The following is a 21,601-nucleotide window of genomic DNA, read 5'->3' as shown; positions in this document are numbered from 1 at the left end:
CCCCTTTCAGCGTCGCCTTCTTCGTGGCCTTGATGGAGCGGAAGAATTTCAAAGACTTGTCGTCTAGGAGCGTCGGCAGGACTTCCAAGGCCTCCGCATCCATCCACTTGGCGGATCGGACGGCCGACTCAAAACGCTACGCAAATGCGCTCCAATCTCCTCCAATCGAGCATTCTTTAATCGTCGTCAGGCGATGGCTGCGAGTCCCCGAGCTGCTGTCTTCCGATGCAGGTGTCACATGCTGCGGCGACAAGATGGCGGCTTCCTGCCATGCCAGCGACAAGATGGCAGCTTCCCGCCGTAGCAGCGACAAGATGGTGGCTTCCCGCCGTTCGGCTGCGACCACACCCAAGATGGCGGCGTCCTGCCGCGTGTCTGAGAGGTGGGAAGCGTCGCAGAGGCCCCAATGGCGGACGGCTCGGCCCCACCCGAAGGCTCCCCGCTTGAAGGCCCGCCGCGTGGCCAATCCGGCATCATCGCTGGCACCACCAGGGTGACTAAATCCAGCAGAACGGCCCGCAGCGAATCAAGCTGGACTGCCACGTGTCGCCAGCCGTCCTCGGCGCCCGTCGACGCAGACGGCCCAGCCGCCACGACGACATCTTGTACTCCTGGCGTGTCGCTCGCCGCCACTTCGCCCACGCCTTCCATGGTCGGGACCGCCACCGCCGGAGGAAGGTCCTCTTCGTCTTCTGAAGATGGTGCAGGTATATTATTTTTCTTGAGATGTTTCGACATCTCGTTCCACTTCTGACCCCAGTGTAATAAAAGACTCCGTCAGGCGATGCTGGTCTCTTCTCCGCACCCCCACTGGCCTCCTCTCGGACCAGTGTCGTCCCGCGCGCGCCCCGCGCACGCTCCCTCTCGCGTGCCACGCATGCTCTCTCTCTCTCAGGACCTTTCCCAGCCCACTGAGGAGTGAGATGCCCCTGTAGTTGTTACAGTCTGTGCCGTCCCCCTTTTTAAAGAGGGGGACCACCAGGGCATCCTTCCTATCCTGCGGAACCCGTCCAGTGGCCCAGACTGTTGTTATGATGTCATATAGGGCAGTCTCTGCACAAATGCCACCCTTCCTCAGCATTTTGCTTGGGAGATCATATTTGCCCGGTGCCTTTCCCGGTCTCAGACTCCGAATCGCCTTCAGTACTTCCTCAACAGATGGCACCTCAGCCAGCCACTCACAAGGGGGTGACTTCTTCTTCCAATATTTGAGGCACCGCAGCCTCGGTAGGGTCATCCCCACTTTGTCCCACGATGTTTTTCATTTCGAGGGATTTCCCCTCCCCCCCCAAACCTGTTCCTTCGGGTTGGAGATTGGATCACCATTTTTTCCCCTAATGATGGTAATAGGTGTGGCGCTGCAGGTAACTTTTTTGATGGAGTTAAATAGGGATTTGGGATCGTGGGCCATTGAGGCAGACTCCATCTCCTCAACAACCCGCGACCGCCACCAATCCTTGCAGCGCCTCACGGCTCTCCGAACCTCCGAGCGAAGGCTGTGGTAAGCCTCCTCATTCTCCGACGTGGGATTCTCAGCCAGCCTGAACACCTTGTCTGTCAGCCAGGGTCTCCGGGGAGGTCTGGACCGCGTAGCCAAAGCAGCCATTGCAGCTGCATGAGTCACAGTCCTAAACCTCGCCCATTTACCCTCGACATCTGGAGGAGTGGGGGACGATGCCAACCCCAGTTGCAGGCGATGGTGAAATTCTCACTTGCAACTTTCATCAGTTAGCTGAGACCAGGCCACCTTGGGTTTGAATGGGGTCCTGGGTGTACACCCACCACCGGAGTGGAAGAATGGCAGGCGCATCTTACAGATGACAAGTTGATGGTCAGAAGGCAGATCAGCTCCACGGTAGGTCCTGGTGTCAAGGAAATGGGCCCGCATACGCTGTTCCGTCACTATGTAGTCCAGCAAATGTTCTTGCTTGGACCCGGCATGCCTCCATGATGTTGTGTGGATGCGCCGATGCCGGAACGGCGTGTTGGTAATTACAAGCCCATGGGCTGCACAAAAATTTAGCAGCCTCCTACTGTTTTTATTGAGCTGATCTGGCCCATGCCTTCCAATCACTCCAAACCAGGTGCCAGCATCATGACCAACTCGGGCATTGAAGTCACCCAACAAGATGACTCAATCCCGAGGGGCCAGTTTTGCCAGCACCTGTGACAGGAGGTCATATAAGGCATCTGACTCATCGGCCTTGCCTGCATCCCTCCACAGATGTTCATCTTCGGTAGGGGAATAAGTAACCACGACTACCACTCCTCGCCTCCGGTTGATGGGAAGGCGAGCCCAAAGTAGCCTGGGGATTACAGCTTCCCACACCACACTGCTATGCTCCCACGCCCCCTTCATTCTTTTGTTCAGAAGAAGAGCCACACCCTGTTGTTTGGCAGTCTCCTGCCCCGAGTAGAGGACTGTCCACCCCTCATGGTGGCAGGAGCCAGAGCCGGTCCACCTGACCTCCTGAATGCCACAGAGATCCAGGCGGTACCGGTCAAGCACCCGACAGAGGAGTGGCAGCCTCTCTCCTCCGCAGTGAGCGTTCGAACATTCCACGTGGCCACCCTCAGTGGCTTTTCGTTGTTTCTGGAGGAGCCCCGAGGATGAAGATTCAATCTCCTGGCTCCGCCAAATGGGGTTTGGCCAGGAGATGTCAATGACGCCTGTCCCCCCGGGGCCTCCGGCACAAGCTTATTAATTAGATATTTTCCACGTGGTTTTGTGGTAATTTATTGAAAGGTGGAGGGGTTACCAGCCCCTGCATACTGTTGTTGATATGGTTGTTGATGAAGTTATCGTGGTTGATGTCGTTGTTGTTGTGGTTGTGGTTGTTGTTGATGTTGTTGTTGATGATGTTCTCGTGGTTGATGTTGTTGTGGTTGTTGTTGTTGTTGTGGTTGATGATGATGATTATGTTATTGTTGATGTTGTTGTTGATGCTGTTATTGTGGTTGATGTTGTTGTGGTTGTTGATGTTGTTGTTGTGTTTGATGATGATGATGTTGATGATGTTGTTGTTGATGATGTTATCATGGTTAATGTCGTTGTTGTTGTGGTTGATGATGTTGATGTTGTTGTTGTCGATGTTGTTGTTGATGATGTTATCATGGTTAATGTCGTTGTTGTTGTGGTAAATGTTGTTGATGATGAAGATGTTGATGTTGTTGTTGTTGTCTGCAGGGCTTCCTGAGCAAGCGCTTGAAGCGCACGAAGAGTCACAGCAAGTTGGAGCGCAGCAGCCTGGGCCTACGCGGGCTGCTGACGGGAGGTGGTGGTGGCGGTGGTGGAGGTAGTGGCGGTGGTGGTGCCTTCGACAGTGAGAGGTGCGTCGTGTGTTTCGTGTGTGTGTACCGTGTACTGTGTGTGTGTATTGTGTGTGTGTACCGTGTGTGTGTGTACTGTGTGTGTGTACTGTGTGTGTGTGTACTGTGTGTGTGTACCGTGTGTGTGTGTACCGTGTGTGTGTGTGTGTGTACTGTGTGTGTGTGTACTGTGTGTGTGTGTACTGTGTGTAATATGTGTGTGTGTGTACCATGTGTGTGTGTACTGTGTGTGTACTGTGTGTGTACGTGTATGTGTGTACTTTATGTGTGTGTGTACTGTGTGTGTACTGTGTGTGTGTATGTGTAGTGTGTGTACTTTGTGTACTGTGTGTGTACTGTGTGTGTGTACCGTGTGTGTGTGTGTACCGTGTGTGTGTGTACCGTGTGTGTACTGTGTGTGTACCGTGTGTGTACTGTGTGTGTACCGTGTATGTACTGTGTGTGTACTGTGTGTGTGTGTGTGTAGTGTGTGTACTTTGTGTACTGTGTGTGTACTGTGTGTGTGTACTGTGTGTGTGTACTGTGTGTATGTGTAGAGAAGTTCCGACGGACGTACTCGTAGACGGAGGTAAGTTAAGGGCTTCCGCCAGGGTTTATTAAAGCTGTTACAATATTACACGGCAGGGTACACAACTCCCAGGGGCTAGGGGTCCTACTCTGAGTCCGGGTCCCTGCCGGCTAGCTCCGGTCTCTCTCTCTCGTGTCGGATCGTGGACTCTGCCGACTCCACCGAGCGGAGAGAGAAGCACCTCTACGGCTACCACCGGCTTCTCCCCAGACTCACTACTCGATCCCTCTCTCTACCCCTGGTTCCCTCTTCACCCTGCTTACTCTACCCGTTCCCACAGTGACCCCGCTTACATCACGGGGTATCCCTTAAGTACCTTAGGAGACGTGATGTCATGTGCACTGTCCAGCGCGCGTGACCCCACGTCCCGTGACGTCATCGCACTGGACAGCGCACACGACGCCACTACTCTCCTCTACTCCTCTACATCACCCCCCCCCCCCGTGAAAAAAAAACAGCCGAACCGGCTGCAATCACCCCGCAAGCGGGGCCCCACATCGGACCGAAGACCGAACAATCACGAGTGCGTGTGCCTGAAGGTAAAACCAGCTGCTAGACAACTCAACCTTAGGGCAGCACGGCCCCTCAAGCAGAACAGCAACAACAACCACAACAACAACAAACAAAACCAATAGAGCCCGAAGGCCTCATCCGCCGGATAGCGCTGAACGGGTGCCAGGGGCTGGGCCCGCTGAACGGCCACCAGGGCCGTCACCGGAGCCGCATCCCCCTCGAGTGGGTATGCGCCGCTGGCCCGCTCCCCTGTGCGGCGTCTGCCACCCGTGCAGGTGGCCGTCAGCGGGCAACAGGCCCACCGCCGTGGCCTCCGGTGACCGGGGGGTCTCTGTCGGCCTCACTCGGGAGGGGCCTGGGGGCACACGCACAGGCCGTACGTCACCTCCGTCAACGAGACCCGGCCGGTCAGGCACGCCGGATACATCATCCGCCGGCCGCTCCGGAATTGGGGGTGGATCCCCCAGGGTAGATGGAACGTTTGAGCCGGGACGGGTGCACTATCCACTGCCGGCGACCGAACCGAATCCGGACGCATTGCGGCCGGCGGACCTCCACGACCTCAACGGGGCCCTGCCAAGGGCGATGCAATTTGGCCGATGTGCCAACGGGGACCTGGGGACAATGCAGCCACGCTTTTTGACCCGCTACCCACGGGAGGCCAGCTGCCTGGTGTTTGGGCAGTCGCTCATTAGCTGCCTGCCGGCTGGCGGATTTCTCGGCAGCGGCCTGTTGCGCCTCGCGCAGCCGGTCAAGTGCGACTTTCAAAGGGGCCGGCACCGCCGACCCCTTCCTGGAGGAGCCAACGTCCATCTGGATGTGCGCCGGGGGCTCCGGTTCCCTACCGTACATCAAATAAAAAGGCGAAAATCCCGTGGAGGCATGAGGGGCCAACCGATATGCCGCCAAGACCCCCGGGACGAACAGGTCCCAGTCTGACTGGGACGTGTTCACCTGGTGGCACATCATGGACGTAAGGGTGCGGTTCAAGCGCTCTACCATCCCGTCTGACTGGGGGTGGTAGGGTGAGGTGCGGATTTTCTTGGTGCCAAGGAGGTCACACACCTCGTTGAGCAACCTAGACGAGAAATTCCGCCCCTGGTCAGTCAACGAAGGCCTCGGTGATAGAGGAGGCCGACTGATCGACCAAAGGCCATGCCATGGGCCAACGTGTGAGGTACTCAACGCCCACCAAGAGGTATTTGTGGCCCCGTTGGGATGCAGGAAATGGCCCCAAAATGTCGAGCGCCACGAGCTCATTAACGCAAGAAACCCGGATGGACTGCAGTGGGGCCCGGTCCCCGACAACTTCGGCCTTCCTCCGCGCGCAGTCGTGGCAACCCTTCAAAATCAGTGCCACGTCACCCTCAACACCCGGCCAGTAATAGTCAATAAGGTCTTGTGGTAGCCAAGGTGCATAAGCTTCTCGTGAATGGCTCGGGTTAATTTACCACGCAGGCTAGAGGGCACAACCACACAATAGCGTTCCAATTGGGCATCCCAAGGCATGAGGAGTCCGTCATGCACGGCGATCGCCGGGACAGCCGACGAAGATGAGCTCCGGGTCTTATGCTCGACGCGGCGCCGTAGCTTCAGCAGAAAGGAATCCTCCATCTGCAAGCTGGACCATACCTCCCCGGGGAGTCCAAGGCCGAAATCCGCGGGCGCCGCCGCACCTGGAGGGGTGGCCGCCTCGGCCGACGCGACCAACTGGGCCGCGACGTCCCCTGGGGCCTTGCAACAGCTAGAGCCCAGGGCGCAAGCACACCCGCCGCCTGCCGGCAATCTGGATAAATCATCAGCATTTCCATGCTGTGTCCCCTTCCTGTGGATTACATCAAAGGGGTAATCCTGGAGCACTTCAAGCCAGCGAGACAGCTGACCCGAGGGCTGACTAATCCTCAGCGAATATTGCAGGGCCGCGTGGTCGGTTCGGACCGTAAACAGCCTACCGTACAAATAGGGTCTATACAACTGGACAAAATAAACTATGGCCAAAAGCTCCCTCCGGGTCACACTATCGCTGTTCCGTCGGGGACAGAACGCGAGTGCCATAGGCTACCACCCTCTCAACCCCATCGACCACCTGGGCCAGGACAGCCCCAATGCCCATGTCGCTGGCATCGGTATCGAGCAGGAAGGGTTTCGAAAAATCCGGGTACCCCAAGGACGGCGCATCCGCCAAGGCCGTGCGAAGCACCGCAAAAGCCGCCTCCTCTTCCGCGCCCCAGTGAAATCTTTGGCGTTTGGCGGAGAGTGTGTGCAGCGGCTTCGCAATTGGCAAAATCGCGGACAAACCGGCGATAGTACGATGCGAAGCCAACGAAGCTACGCACCTCCGCGACAGATGTGGGAGTCGGCCACGTCCGGACACAAGCCGTTTTATCCGGGTCCGTGGCGACACCTGACATGCTAACAATGTGTCTCAAATACTTCACCGATGGTTGTAGCAAGTGTCATTTCTGGGGTTTGAATTTCAAGCCAGCAGCACGCACTTTGACGAACACCGCCTCAAGGCGTTGCAAGTGCTCACCAAACGTACGGCCAAAAACAATAACGTCATCCAAGTAGATTAGACAAGACTCCCACTGCAGCCCCGCCAAGACCATCTCCATGAGATGCTGGAAGGTGGCCGGGGCCGAATGGAGACCCATAGGAAGCTGATTGAACTCGAACAACCCCTGGGGCGTGCGGAACGCTGTCTTGGGTCTAGAGGCCTCATCCAGTGGCAATTGCCAAAAGCCGGAGAGCAAATCTGAAGTCAAAAAGAACCGCGCGCCCGAGAGGGCGTCCAGGGAATCATCCATGTGAAGCAATGGATATGCATCAGCCACCGGGATCTTGTTCAATCTATGGAAATCGGCGCAGAACCGGAGACTCGCGTCCCATTTCTTGACTAGCACAACGGGGGCACCCCAAGGGCTAGCACAGGGGTCGGCAACCAAAATAACAAGAAGAGCCATTTCTTTCCAATTCGGTACAAAATTCAGTATTTCAAGAGCCGCAATGCATCTGAGTACATACTGTACATACGTACATATTGTCAAGAAGCAGCCCGTAAAGAGCTGCATGCGGCTCCGGAGCCGTAGGTTGCCGACCCCTGGGCTAGTAGATGGGGAGATGATGTCCGCCGCCAACATTTCGTCGACAGCCGAGCGGACATGATCTTTTTCCGCTGGGCTAAAGCGGTGGGAATTAAGTCGAATAGGGGCCGCGCCGCCCGTGTCTATGTGGTGGTCCAAAAGAGTAGTGCGACCCAGATCAAATTTACTTTGGCTGAACACATCGGTGAACCGCTCGATGAGGTCGGGGAGTTGCCGACGTTCCCCGGAGGACAGCGAGGCATTCTCGTCGCACAATATGGCGATCCATGATGCGTCGGGGTCCCCCGTGCGCATCACGCCCGCCACGACCCCTCCATCCGGGGCAGCGCTCTCGGGTGGAGGAGCCGGGGTCGCGTGCGCCAGGACGTGGCCGGCCGGGACTACGACCGGCACGGGTCCCGAATTGAGTGAGGACCTGCCAAAAAAGGTCTTGGCCCCCCGACACGGCTGTCAAGGTGCCCACCAACCCCTTCGTCCTTGAAAAGTAGCTTGACGGGGACAGGAGGATACCCGTCTCCATGGAGCCCATTTCGAGCGGTTTGCGCAACCTAAGGGGTAGCAGGATTTGTGACGCCGGCAGTTCGGTCACCGGCGCTTTATTCAAGGCCCGTATACCGGCGACCAAGGGAGACAGGACGGTAGGCGATTGTAGAAATTGCAGCCGCCTCCCTGACGGCATTTCCACACAGCCCTAGTCAACGAGAATTCGGATGGGCATCCTAGACAAAAAGTCGGTCCCCAAGAGGCATGGCACTGCCAAGGTCCTGGAGACCAAAATAGGCCCGGCCAACTCAATCTCGTCAACCCGAACCGACGCTACAATGCTGCGGGGTAGCAGCCCGAAAATGGCCTCAGAAATAATGGTGGCCGACGCCCCCGTATCCACCAGGAGGCGAACGTGCACCCCTTGCACATATCCTGCCACCGCTGAGGAGCCGGCAGCTGCCGCCACCATCCGATGCGCAAGCGCATCCCAGTGGCAGGTCTGTCTGGGCCATTGAGGGGGTGATGACGATGGTGCACCCGACCCTTCGAGGACAACCCCATGACGATGGGCCCTAGCCCCGCTAGATGCATGAGGTGAAGGGAGCGACCGCGCAGATGATGCGTCGCGACTCGCCTGAAGCCCTGGACCCGATGCCAACGAGGGTCCGGGAGAAGGTGGAGCCCCTTTTCTAAAGGCCCCCGGGGCATTCCGGCAGCCCCGCTCAATGTGGCCCCGCTGACCACAGCGGACGCAGGCCACCGTGGCCGCCTCCTGCGGACAGGAAGGTCTCGGCCACCCCCGCTGCTCCGGACGGCGACCACCCGCCCCCCTTCCTTGACAATCGGGCATCGCCAGGGCCGCAAGGGTGTCCACCCCCTGAGAGGCGGCCCCCCCGTCCGACGCCGGGACCCCCGCACACGCCACCATCCGAGGCTGTTGGCGGAGGGAGAGGTGCGCCTGAATGTTTTCGGCGACCGCCAAGGATGTGATCTGCCGATCATTGTTGATCGACAGAGCAATTCCTAGCTCCCTTGCCAGGTCAAGCAGCTTCCCCAAGGCCATAGAATCAAGTGCCCTGCCGTACAGGTCAGGGTATGCAGCCTGCGCCAGGGCCAGGAGCGAGCAGCGGAAGGCCAGCGGCAGTTCCCCCTCCTCCCGCCGCCGCAGCGAGAACTTTAGCTGCGCGCAGGACGGCGGCTCAAAAACATTGGCCATTTGGATATAGGCCGCCGGGAGCGTAGCCCGATTGGCCAGATGGATGGACTTGAAGGCCTGCAGAGCCCAAGCAGGTCGGAAGCGCCGGCAAGGCCTCCTCCATGGACCAGCCGACCGACATGTATGCCGCGTCGAACCAGTCCTGGAAGGCCGACCAGTCGCCCCCTTTCGCGACAAACGGCGCGACGTCGGGGAACCGGGAAAATGGCGGCGGTTTCAACGATGGCGGTTGACGGTTGCTCCCGTCCCGTGTGCGGGCCGGTCGGCTGCGTCCGCGCCTCCACCTCGGCCAACCTGACGGTCAGCTGCTCCACCGCCTGCAGGACCTGCTGCAGCAGGGCTGCGGGGACGCTCTCCGTCTCTGGCGGTGGCGGGGAGTGCCAGCTCGTCTCCATGGGGACCATCACCGGGTCCCGGCTACCACCGGCTTCTCCCCAGACTCACTACTCGATCCCTCTCTCTACCCCTGGTTCCCTCTTCACCCTGCTTACTCTACCCGTTCCCACGGGGTATCCCTTAAGTACCCTAGGAGACGTGACGTCATGTGCACTGTCCAGTGTGCGTGACCCCACGTCCCGTGACGTCATCGCACTGGACAGCGCACACGACGCCACTACTCTCCTCTACTCCTCTACATGTGTACTGTGTGTGTGTACTGTGTGTGTGTGTGTGGTGCGTGTGTACTGTGTGTGTGTACTGTGTGTACTGTGTGTGTGTACTGTGTGTGTGTGTATACTGTGTGTGTGTGGTGTGTGTGTGTGGTGTGTGTGTACTGTGTGTGTTCTGTATGTGTGTGTGGTGTGTGTGTACTGTGTGTGTGTACTATGTGTGTGTGTGTGGTGCGTGTGTACTGTGTGTGTGTGTACTATGTATGGGTACTGTGTGTGTGTACTGTGTGTGTGTACTATGTGTGTGTACTGTGTGTGTACTGTGTGCGTGTGTACTGTGTGTGTGTGTATTGTGTGTGTGTTAGTGCTACTCGCTAACAGCCCTTGCCCCTGCATCGTGTTGAAGGCTACGCGGGGGATCTTTGTCTGTGCCCTGCGTGCGTTGTGTGCGGGGCAGGCCGCTGGCGATGTCGCGACTCACCGAGTCTCACTCGCACGAGTCTCTGCTGAGTCCCAGCCGCGTGGAGACCCTCAGCCTGACGGCTGCACCAGCAGCAGCAGCAGGTGATGGTGGTGATGGTGGTGGTGATGGTGATGGGGGCGGTGGGGAGCCAGCGCTCATCAAGCCACTCCACAGCAGCATTCTGGGGCAGGATCACTGCTTTGAGGTTCCACGCACACACAGCATCACACACACACATTCACACACACGCACACACACACACTCACTCATTCACACACACACACTCATTCACACACACACGCGCACACACTCACACGCACACACACTCATTCACACACTCACACGCACACACACTCATTCACACACTCACACGCACACACACTCATTCACACACACACACGCACACACACACACTCATTCACACACTCACACACACGCACGCACACTCACCCGCAGACACACACACACACACTCACACGCAGACACACACACACACTCACACGCACACACACACTCACACGCAGACACACACACACTCACACGCACACACATACTCACACACACACACCGATACACACACGCACACACACGCATGCCATCAGCAAATAATTCTGGTTAGTGATAGTGCTAGTTAGTGATGGTGCTAGTGTTAGTGCTAGTTAGTGCTAGTTAGTGCTAGTTAGTGCTAGTTAGTGTTAGTGCTAGTGATGGTGAACTGTGCGTGTGCTGCAGGTGATCACGGCTGGCGCCAGCAGCAAGGTGTTCTGCTGCCGCTCTGCGGCTGAACGAGACCGCTGGATGGAGAACTTGCGACGAGCCGTCCAGCCAAACAAGGTACGTCCTCACCACTCGCTCACTCACCCGCTCGCTCACCCGCTCACTCACTCACTCACCCGCTCGCTCACCCGCTCGCTCACCCGCTCACTCACCACTCACACACCCGCTCGCTCATTCACTCACTCACCCGCTCGCTCACTCACTCACTCACTCACTCACCCGCTCGCTCACCCGCTCGCTCACCCGCTCACTCACCACTCACATACCCGCTCGCTCACTCACTCACTCACCCACTCACACACTCACTCACCCACCCACTCACCCACTCACCCACCCACTCAGTTACTCACTCACCCACTCACCCACTCAGTTACTCACTCACCCACTCACTCGCCCGCTCGCTCGCTCACCCACTCACTCACTCACCCACTCACTCACTCACTCACCCACCCACTCACCCACCCATTCACTCACCCACCCACACACTTACTCACACTCACTCACCCACTCACTCACTCACTCACCCACATACTCACTCACCCACACACTCACCCAGCCACTCACTCACCCACTCATCAACAGACCCACTCACAGCCTCACCCACACACTCACCCACACACTCACCCACACACTCACCCACAGCGGTGTTGGCACATCGTACCCACCGCTCGATCTCTCCCATGGTGATCGTCATATTCTGGATATTGGCAAAGACAGCCGGCGTGTACAAGTGGTGATGTCTAATTTGTGCAACTTTCATCATCACCACCACCTCCATCACCAACACCACCACCTCTGTTGTTACCACCATCACTACCGTCACCAACACCACCACCGTCTCCATCGTCACCACCACCACGACCGTCACCACCATCATCATCACCACCACCGTCTCCATTGTCACCACCACCACCATCACCTCCATTGTTACCACCATCACTACTGTCACCACCACTGCCATTATCATCACCATCATTTCGAACTCATTCACACCACCGTTACCACCACTCACCACCACCACTCACCACCACTCACCACCACTTGCCACCACCACTCGCCACCACCACTCACCACCACCACTCACCACCACCACTCACCACCACCACTCACCACCACCACTCACCACCACCACTCACCACCACTCACCACCACCACCACTCACCACTCACCACCACCACCACTCACCACTCACCACTCACCACCACCACCACTCACCACTCACCACCACCACCACTCACCACTCACCACCACCACCACTCACCACCACTCACCACCACTCACCACCACCCCTCACCACCACCACCACTCCCAACCACTACCACCACCACTCACCACCACCACCACGCCCAGGACAACTGCCGCCGCGTGGAGACCTCCCTGCGTCTCTGGCTGTTGGAGGCGAGGGACTTGGCCCCTGCCGCTGCTGCTGCTGGTGGTGGCGGTGGCCGTGGGCCCCGTCGCTACTTCTGCGAGGTCTGCGTGGACGACCGTCTGTGCGCCCGCACCGCCAGCCGCCCCGCCGGTGCCGCCACCGGCGCCGCCGGTGCCGCCGAGGGTCCCCGCTGGGGGGAGCACTTCCTGCTGCCGGCGCTGGCGGCGGCACCACGCGACCTCACGGTGCACGTTTACCGTGACGCCGCCGCCGTCCCCGGCGCCGCCAAGAAGAAGAAGAAAAAGAAGGACAAGTTTGGGGTGGGGGGGGGGCGGCGGCGACGCCGCCGGTGCCGGTGACGCCGCCGCCCCCGCCGACTACGTGGGGCTGGTGAACATCGCGGTGAACGCCGGCGTCGCTAGGCAACTGGTGGAGAAGTGGTACCCCGTGAGCGCCCCCACGCCGGGGCGGGGCCGGGCGGCGGTGCCGGCGCTGCGTCTGCGCTGGCGCGTGGAGAGCGCCGTGCTGCTGCCGCTGGAGCGCTACAAGCCCTTCGCCGAGTTCCTGACGGGCGGTGGCGGTGCCGCCGGCGGCGCCGGCGGGGGGGGGGGCCGGGGGGGGGGGCGGCGGCGCTCTGCCGCGCCCTGGAGCCGCGTCTCGGGGCGCGAGCGCGAGGAGAGGTGGCCAGGGCGCTGGTGCACGTGCTGCACAGCACGGGGAAGGCCAGGGTGGGTGGGGGGGGTGGGGGGGGGGTGGGGGTGTGGGGGTGGGTGGGGGTGTGTGGGTGTGTGTGGGTAGGGGTGGGTGGGGGGTGGGTGTGTGGGTGGGTTGTGTGGGTGTGTGGGTGTGTGGGTGGGTGTGTGGGGGTGTGTGGGTGTAGAATGTTCGAACGGTCACTGCGGAGGAGAGGCTGCCACTCCTTTGTCAGGAGCTGGACCGGTACCGCGTGGATCTCTGTGGCATTCAAGAGGTCCGGTGGACCGGCTCTGGCTCCTGCCACCATGAGGGGTGGACAGTCCTCCACTCGGGGCAGGAGACTGCCAAACAACAGGGTGTGGCTCTTCTTCTGAACTAAACAATGAAGGGGGCGTGGGAGCATGGCGGTGAGGTGTGGGAAGCTGCAAGCCCCAGGCTACTTTGGGCTCGCCTTCCCCTCAACCGGAGGCAAGGAGTGGTGGTCGTGGTTACTTATGCCCCCACCGAAGACGAACATCCGTGGAGGGATGCAGGCAAAGTCGATGAGTCAGATGCCTTCTATGACCTCCTGTCACAGGTGCTGGCTAAAGTGGCCACTCGGGACAGAGTCATCTTGTTGGGTGACTTCAATGCCTGAGTTGGTCTTGATGCTGGCACCTGGTCTGGAGTGATTGGAAGGCATGGGCCAAATCAGCTCAATAACAACGGTAGCAGGCTGCTAGAGATTTGTGCAGCCCATGGGCTTGTAATTACCAACACGCTCTTCCGGCATCGGCACATCCACACAACATCATGGACGCATGCCGGGTCCAAGCAAGAACATCTGCTGGACTACATAGTGACGGACCAGCGGATGCGAGCCCATGTCCTTGACACCAGGACCTACCGTGGAGCTGATCTGCCCTCTGACCATCGACTAGTCATCTGTAAGATGCGCCTGCCATTCTTCCACTCCTGTGGTGGGTTTACACCCAGGACACCATTCAAACCCACAGTGGCCTGGTCTCAGTTAGCTGATGAAAGTTGTAAGCGAGAATTTCATCATCGCTTGCAGCTGGGGTTGGCAGCGTCCCCCACTCCTCCTGATGTCGAGGGTAAATGGGCGAGGTTTAAGACTGTGACTCATGCAGCTGCAATGGCTGCTTTGGGTACGCGGTCCAGACCTTCCCAGAAACCCTGGCTGACAGAGAAGGTGTTCAGGCTGGCTGAGAAAAAGCGACAGGCCCACTCTCATCGGCTACAGCATCCCACGTCAGAGAATGAGGAGGTTTACCGCAGCCTTCGTTCGGAGGTTTGGAGAGCCATAAGGCGCTGCAAGGATGAGTGGTGGTCGCGGGTTGCTGAGGAAATGGAGTCTGCCTCAGTGGCCCGCGATCACAAATTACTATTTACCTCCATCAAAAAAGTAACCTGCAGCGCCACACCTATTACCATCATTAGGGGAAAAAACGGTGATCCAATCTCCGACCCCCCAGGAACAGGTTTGCAGATTTGCTGAGCATTTCTGTGAGGTCCTGGGGGAGGGGAAATCTCTCAGCCAGGAAAACATCATGGCACAAAGTGGGGATAACCCTGCTGAGGCTGCGGTGCCTCAAATATTGGAAGAGGTCACCCCCTGTGAGTGGCTGGCTGAGGTGCCATCTGTTGAGAAAGTACTGAAGGCGATCTGGAATCTGAGACCAGGAAAGGCACCAGGCAGAGATGATCTCCCAAGCAAAATGCTGAGGGAGGGTGGCGTTTGTGCGCAGACTGCCCTATATAACATCATAACAACAGTCTGGACCACTGGACGGGTTCCGCAGGATTGGAAGGATGCCCTGGTGGTCCCCCTCTTTAAGAAGGAGGACCGCACAGACTGTAACAACTACAGGGGCATCTCACTCCTCAGTGTGCCGGGAAAGGTCTTGGCAAGGATTATTCAACATCGCCTTGCTAGGCACGCTGAGGAGAGGCTTGCGGAGCCCCAATGCGGTTTCAGGAAAGGGCGGTCCTGCACAGATGCCATATTTTCTGTCCGTCTGCTACAGCAGAGGTGTAGGGAATTCCAACAAGACCTACATCTCTGCTTTATTGACCTGGTCAAGGTCTATGATACCATCAGTAGGCCTGGGCTCTGGGTTGTTCTTCGTGCTTTCGGAGTCCCTGACCCTCTGCTCACGATCATTAAGGACCTTCATGATGGTGAGCGGGCCCGGGTAAAACTACGTGGCCGGGAGTCAGAGCCTTTCCCTGTACACCTTGGGGTGCGACAGGGATGTCCTCTGGCTCCCACATTATTTAACATCTATTTTGACCGCGTAGTTCGTGAAGCCTTCAATAGCTGTACCGGGGGAATTTCCATTTGGTACAGATATAATCGGAGGCTGATCGACGCCCGGGTGCGATCAACGGATGGCTCCCTATTGGTCAACCACGTTATGTATGCCGATGATTTGGTAATAGCTGCTCATTCAGAGGAGGAGTTGGAGACGCTGCTGCTGAGACTGGAGCGTGCCACTAAGAGGTGGGGCCTTACCATCAGCCCCACCAAAACTAAGCACCTGCCTGGGTATTTTGTACCATCGGACACTCCACCCCCACAACTCCCAATCGGTGATGGGGCAGTAGTGGAGAGAGTGGAGAGTTTCCCATACCTGGGCAGTGTGCTTATGACCGGCTCCAGTTTAACAACAGAGGTCTCATTCCGAATCAGTCAAGCGGCAATATTTTTTTATCGGTTGCGTAACACTGTGTGGATGCTACCTGGTCTGTCGCTCCGCACGAAGCTTCAGGTCTTCTCGGCCACGGTCATTCCCTCCCTTCTCTACGCTTGCGAAACGTGGACCCCCCTAGTGGAGCATCTTCGCCGGTTGGAAACATTTAGGCTGGCCTGCCTACGATCCATCCTGGGTTTAACCAGGCTGGATTGTGTGAGGAGCTCACAATCCTTGAAAGATCTGGGCAAAGTCCCATCAGTGAGCTCCTCCGGGCAGGCAAGGCTGGGTCATGTAGCCCGCATGCCCAGCCACCGCATGCTTAAACAGCTTTTGTTCGGCTAGATCGAGGAGGCTAAATGGGCGCAGCACGGGCTAGAGAAGAGATGGAGTGACTGGTACCAGCGGTGTCAAGATCGGCCTCAGTGGAGGAGGCTCGTGAAGGACGCTACTGGGCAGTTGGAGGCAGTCGCCCTCCAACAACAACAGAGGGCGGAGAATCGATGCTCACAACAACGAGCGGAGTGCCGGGTGGCTTAAAGCACAGCAAGTTGGCACAATAGGGAGCACAGATGGTGCATCAACCAGTCATCTCGGTCATCTCAGTCAGTCGACCCATGGCACCTGCTGGGTCTGCCCCGTTACCTCCTGCCAGCGGGCGTTCGACACTTCACGTGGCCTCAAGGTACACATGGCCTGGCACAAGCGTCGTGGTGACGTCACCGCCACTTAGTGGTGAATGGCGGTTGTTGTTGATGGTGGTGGTGATGACATTGATGACGGTAGTAGTGGTGGTGGTGACGGTAGTGACGGTGGTGGTGACGGTGGTGGTGACGGTGGTGGTGGTGGTTGTGGTGGTTGTGGTGGTGGTGGTGGTGTTCACGTTAGTAGTGGTGATGACGGTGGTTTCGACGTTCCGCAGGACTTCCTCACCGAGCTGGTGATGAGTGAGCTGGATCGCCGCGGCTGCCGCGCCGGCGAGTCTCCGGTGGCGGCGGCGGTGTCGGTGACCCCGGCGGTGACCCCGGCGGCGTCGGCGTCGGTGGACGAGGAGTTTGAGCCGCCGCCGCTGCGCGAGAACTCCCTGGCGGCGAGAGCCACGGAGGAGTTCCTGAAGCTGGTGGGGCAGCACTTCCTGCAGCACGCACTCGGTAGGACGCGGGACGCATGGCGAGGTCAACGGGAGGTCAAGGGAGGTCAAGGGGAGGTCAACGGGAGGTCAAGTGGGGTCAAGGGGGTTCAAGGGGGTCGTAGGGAGGTCACGGTGGGGTCGTGGGGAGTTCGTGGGGGTTGTGGCGGAGGTCAAGTAGGTCAATGGGAGGTCAAATGGGGTCAAGAGGGGTTCAAGGGGGTCGTAAGGAAATCACGGGGTCGTGGGGAGATCGTGGGGGTCGTGGCGGAGGTCAAGGGGGTTCAAGGGGGTCGTAGGGAGGTCACGGTGGGGTCGTGGGGAGATCATTGGGGTCGTGAAGGAGGTCAAGGGAGGTCAAGGAGAGGTCATGTAGAGGTCGAAGGAGGGGTCAACGGGGTTGTAGGGAGTTCACGGTGGGGTCGTGGGGAGATCGTGGGGGTCGTGGGGGAGGTCAAGGGGGGTCAAGGGGGTCGTGAAGAGGTCACGGGGAGGTCAAATGGGGGTCAAGGAGTGAAGGTGGAGTGAGGGGGGTTAGTTGTGGGGAGCTTCGAGAGGGGTCCTCGTGGGGGTCGTGGGGGGGGCTCAAGGAGGCGCTGCCGGGGGTCAAGGTAGTCACGGAGGTTAAGGTGCGGTGTGGTGTGGTGCGTGTGGTGCGGTGTGTGGGTGCGGTGCGTGCGGTGGGTGTGGTGTGTGCGGTGTGGTGTGGTGCGTGTGATGTGGTGTGTGTGGTGTGGTGTGGTGCGTGTGATGTGGTGTGTGTGGTGTGTGTGGTGTGGTGTGATGTGTGTGGTGTGGTGTGATGTGTGTGATGTGGTGTGTGTGGTGTGTGTGGTGTGGTGTGATGTGTGTGGTGTATGCGGTGTGGTCCGGTACGGTGTTGTGTACGGTGCGGTGTGGTGAGTGTGATGTGGTGTGTGTGGTGTGTGCGGTGCGGTGTGGTGAGTGTGATGTGGTGTGTGTGGTGTGTGCGGTGCGGTGTGGGGTGGTGTGGTCTGTGTGGGTGTGGTGTGTGCGGTGGATGCGGTGTGTGTGGTGTATATGGTGGGGTGCGTGCGGTGCGTGTGGTGTGGTGCGTGTGGTGTGGTGTGTTACGGTGTGTGTGTTACGATGCGTGTGTTATGGTGCGGTGTGTGTGTTACGGTGTGTTACGGTGTGTTATGGTGTGGTGTGGTGTGTTACGGTGCGGTGTGTTACGGTGTGGTGTGGTGTGTGTGGTGTGTTACGGTGTGTTATGGTTGCGTTGTGGTGTGTTACGGTGTTACGGTGTGGTGTGTGGTGTGTTACGTTGTGGTGTGTTACCGTGTGTACGGTGTGTTACGGTGTGTGTGTTGTGTTACGGTATGTTATGGTGCGTGTGTTACGGTGTGTGGTGTGTTACGGTGTGTATGTTATGGTGTGTTACGGTGTGCGGTGTGTTACGGTGTGGTTTGGTGTGTGGTGTGTTACGGTGTGTGGTGTGTTACGGTGTGTGTTACGGTGTGTTACGGTGTGTGGTGTGTTACGGTGCGGTGCGGTGTGTGTTACGGTGTGTTACGGTGTGTGGTGTGTGGTGGTGTGTGTTACGGTGTGTTACGGTGTGTGGTGTGTTACGGTGTGCTACGGTGTGTGGTGGTGTGTGTTACGGTGTATTACGGTGTGGTGTGGTGTGTGTTACGGTGTGTTACGGTGCGGTGCGGTGTGTGTTACGGTGTATTACGGTGTGGTGTGGTGTGTGTTACGGTGTGTGGTGTGTTACGGTGTGTTACAGTGTGGTGTGGTGTGTTACGGTGTGTTACGGTGTGTTGTGTGGTGTGTTACGGTGTGTTACAGTGTGGTGTGTGGTGTGTTACGGTGTGTTACAGTGTGGTGTGGTGTGTTACGGTGTGTTACGGTGTGTTGTGTGGTGTGTTACGGTGTGTTACAGTGTGGTGTGTGGTGTGTTACGGTGTGTTACAGTGTGGTGTGGTGTGTTACGGTGTGTTACGGTGTGTTGTGTGGTGTGTTACGGTGTGTTACAGTGTGGTGTGTGTGTGTTACGGTGTGTTACAGTGTGGTGTGGTGTGTTACGGTGTGTTACGGTGTGGTGTGTGGTGTGTTACGGTGTGTTACAGTGTGGTGTGTGTGTGTTACGGTGCGTGTGGTGTGTTACGGTGTGTTACGGTGTGTTGTGTGGTGTGTTACGGTGTGTTACAGTGTGGTGTGTGTGTGTTACGGTGTGTTACGGTGTGGTGTGGTGTGTTACGGTGTGTGGTGTGTTACGGTGTGTTACGGTGTGTGGTGTGTTACGGTGCGTGTGTTACGGTGTGGTGTGTTACGGTGTGGTGTGTTACGGTGCGTGTGGTGTGTTACGGTGTGGTGTGTTACGGTGCGTGTGGTGTGTTACGGTGTGGTGTGTTACGGTGCGTGTGTTACGGTGTGGTGTGTTACGGTGTGGTGTGTTACGGTGCGTGTGGTGTGTTACGGTGCGTGTGTTACGGTGCGTGTGTTACGGGGTGTTACGGTGCGTGTGGTGTGTGGTCTGTTACGGTGTGTGTGGTGCGGTGCGGTGCGGTGTGTTACGTTGTGCGGTGCAGTGGAGTTTGTGCGTGTGGTGTGTCACGGTGTGTTATGTTGTGTTACGTTGTGCGGTGTGTGCAGGTGAGTTTGTGCGTGTGGTGTGTGACGGTGTGTCACGGTGTGTTATGGTGTGTGGTGTGTTGCGGTGCAGGTGAGTTTGTGCGTGTGGTGTGTGTGGTGTGTGACGGTGTGTTATGGTGTGTGGTGTGTTGCGGTGCAGGTGAGTTTGTGCGTGTGGTGTGTGACGGTGTGTGACGGTGTGTTATGGTGTGTGGTGTGTTGCGGTGCAGGTGAGTTTGTGCGTGTGGTGTGTGACGGTGTGTGACGGTGTGTTATGGTGTGTGGTGTGTTGCGGTGCAGGTGAGTTTGTGCGTGTGGTGTGTGACGGTGTGTGACGGTGTGTTATGGTGTGTGGTGTGTTGCGGTGCAGGTGAGTTTGTGCGAGCGCTCTACGAGTCGGAGGAGGCCTGTGAGGTGGACCCGGCCCGCTGCTCCGGCTCCGAGCTCCGTGACAATCGCAGCAACCTCACCATGTGCTGCGAGCTGGCCTTCTGCAAGATCGTCAACTCGTGCTGGTGAGCGTCACACCGCTCTGCACCACACCACACCTCTGTGTGAATCTGTGTGAGTCTGTGTGTCTGTGTGTGTGTCTCTGTGTGTGTCTCTGTGTGTGTCTCTGTGTGTGTCTGTGTGTGTGTCTCTGTGTGTGTCTCTGTGTGTGTCTCTGTGTGAGTCTCTGTGAGTGTCTCTGTGTGTGTCTGTGTGTGTCTCTGTGTGTGTCTCTGTGTGTGTATCTGTGTGTGTCTCTGTGAGTGTCTCTGTGTGTGTCTCTGTGTGTCTATGTGTGTGTGTCTCTGTGTGTGTCTCTGTGTGTGTCTCTGTGTGTGTATCTGTGAGTGTCTCTGTGTGTGTCTCTGTGTGTCTATGTGTGTGTGTGTGTCTCTGTGTGTATCTATAATTGTTTTAGGAGCGGTAGTGTAGCGGTTAGCGCACTGCGCTATTAACCTGGCGACCCGGGTTCGATTCCCACTCACGGCCAACACCAGTGACGATTATCTGAACCGGTCCTGGGCCTCCCCTAGGTCGACTCAGCCTCAAATGAGTACCTGGTGCAGTGTGTAAACATCACTGCTAGAGAGACAAAGGCGGTCGGGCGTGGTGCTGGCCACCCAGCCCCTCGTGTGCCGTTCCGGCCTTCATAGGTGCTCGCTAACAGCCCTTGTCCCTACAGTCTGTTAAGGCTACATGGGTGATCTTTGTCTCTGTGTGTGTCTCTGTGTGTATCTCTGTGTGTCTATGTCTATGTACATCTCTGTACACATCTCTGTGCACATCTCTGTGTATATCTCTGTGTGTATCTCCGCGTGTATCTGTGTATATCTCTGTGTGTATATCTTTGTGTGTATCTCTATGTACATCTATGTATATCTCTGTGTGTGTCTCTGTGTGTATCTCTGTGTATCTCTGTGTGTGTCTCTGTGTGTATCTCCGCGTGTCTCTGTGTGTATCTCCGCGTGTCTCTGTGTACATCTCTGTGTGTATCTCTGTATATATCTCTGTGTGTATCTCTGTGTCTATCTCCCCGCGCCCCCAGCGAGTTCCCGCGCGAGCTCAAGGAACTCTTCTCCGCCTGGCGCCAGCGGTGCGACGTCCGCGGCCCCCGCCCCCCCCCCGAGGGGTCCGGCGTGCCGCTGGCCGAGCGGCTCGTGGCGGCGGCGCTCTTCCGCCACTTCCTGTGCCCGGCCGTCGCCTCGCCGGCGCTCTCGGGGCTGGCGCTGGAGCCGCCCGGAGAGCGGACGGAGCGCACGCTGGCGCTCATCGCCACCGTGCTGCAGAAGGTGGCCGCCTTCAGCAGGTGGGTGGGGGGGGGTGACTTGGGGGTGGTACGTGGGGGGGGGGTTATGTGAGTGCATCTATACACTATACACTACACTACTATACACTACACTACTATACACTACACTACTATACACTACACTACTATACACTACACTACTATACACTACACTACTATACACTACTATACACTACACTACTATACACTACACTACTATACACTACACTACTATACACTACTATACACTACACTACTATACACTACACTACTA

General features: G+C 57.7%; 1 protein-coding gene across 1 annotated transcript in view; it reads left to right on the top strand.

Annotated features, from left to right (window-relative positions):
* The window catches only part of LOC144741433 (ras GTPase-activating protein nGAP-like), a gene marked incomplete at its 3' end in the record, with an annotated part of 29,911 nt that extends 8,559 nt beyond the window's left edge, over nt 1-21,352 (top strand). The window contains exons 4-13 of the mRNA XM_078623961.1: nt 3,188-3,330; nt 10,283-10,493; nt 11,021-11,122; nt 12,416-12,752; nt 12,811-13,006; nt 13,054-13,165; nt 16,749-16,799; nt 16,878-16,977; nt 19,924-20,068; nt 21,088-21,352. Coding sequence (XP_078480087.1) covers nt 3,188-3,330; nt 10,283-10,493; nt 11,021-11,122; nt 12,416-12,752; nt 12,811-13,006; nt 13,054-13,165; nt 16,749-16,799; nt 16,878-16,977; nt 19,924-20,068; nt 21,088-21,352 — 1,662 coding nt within the window. The remainder of the gene's footprint in view (nt 1-3,187; nt 3,331-10,282; nt 10,494-11,020; nt 11,123-12,415; nt 12,753-12,810; nt 13,007-13,053; nt 13,166-16,748; nt 16,800-16,877; nt 16,978-19,923; nt 20,069-21,087) is intronic.
* Nucleotides 21,353-21,601: the final 249 nt, after the last annotated feature.

The sequence above is a fragment of the Lampetra planeri genome, unplaced genomic scaffold, assembly GCF_965212315.1.
Source record: "Lampetra planeri unplaced genomic scaffold, kcLamPlan1.2.h2 scaffold_544, whole genome shotgun sequence".
NCBI classification, from domain to species: domain Eukaryota; kingdom Metazoa; phylum Chordata; class Hyperoartia; order Petromyzontiformes; family Petromyzontidae; genus Lampetra; species Lampetra planeri.
Note: the sequence above shows the minus strand (reverse complement) of the source record. Positions and strands in the feature narration are given on the sequence as shown.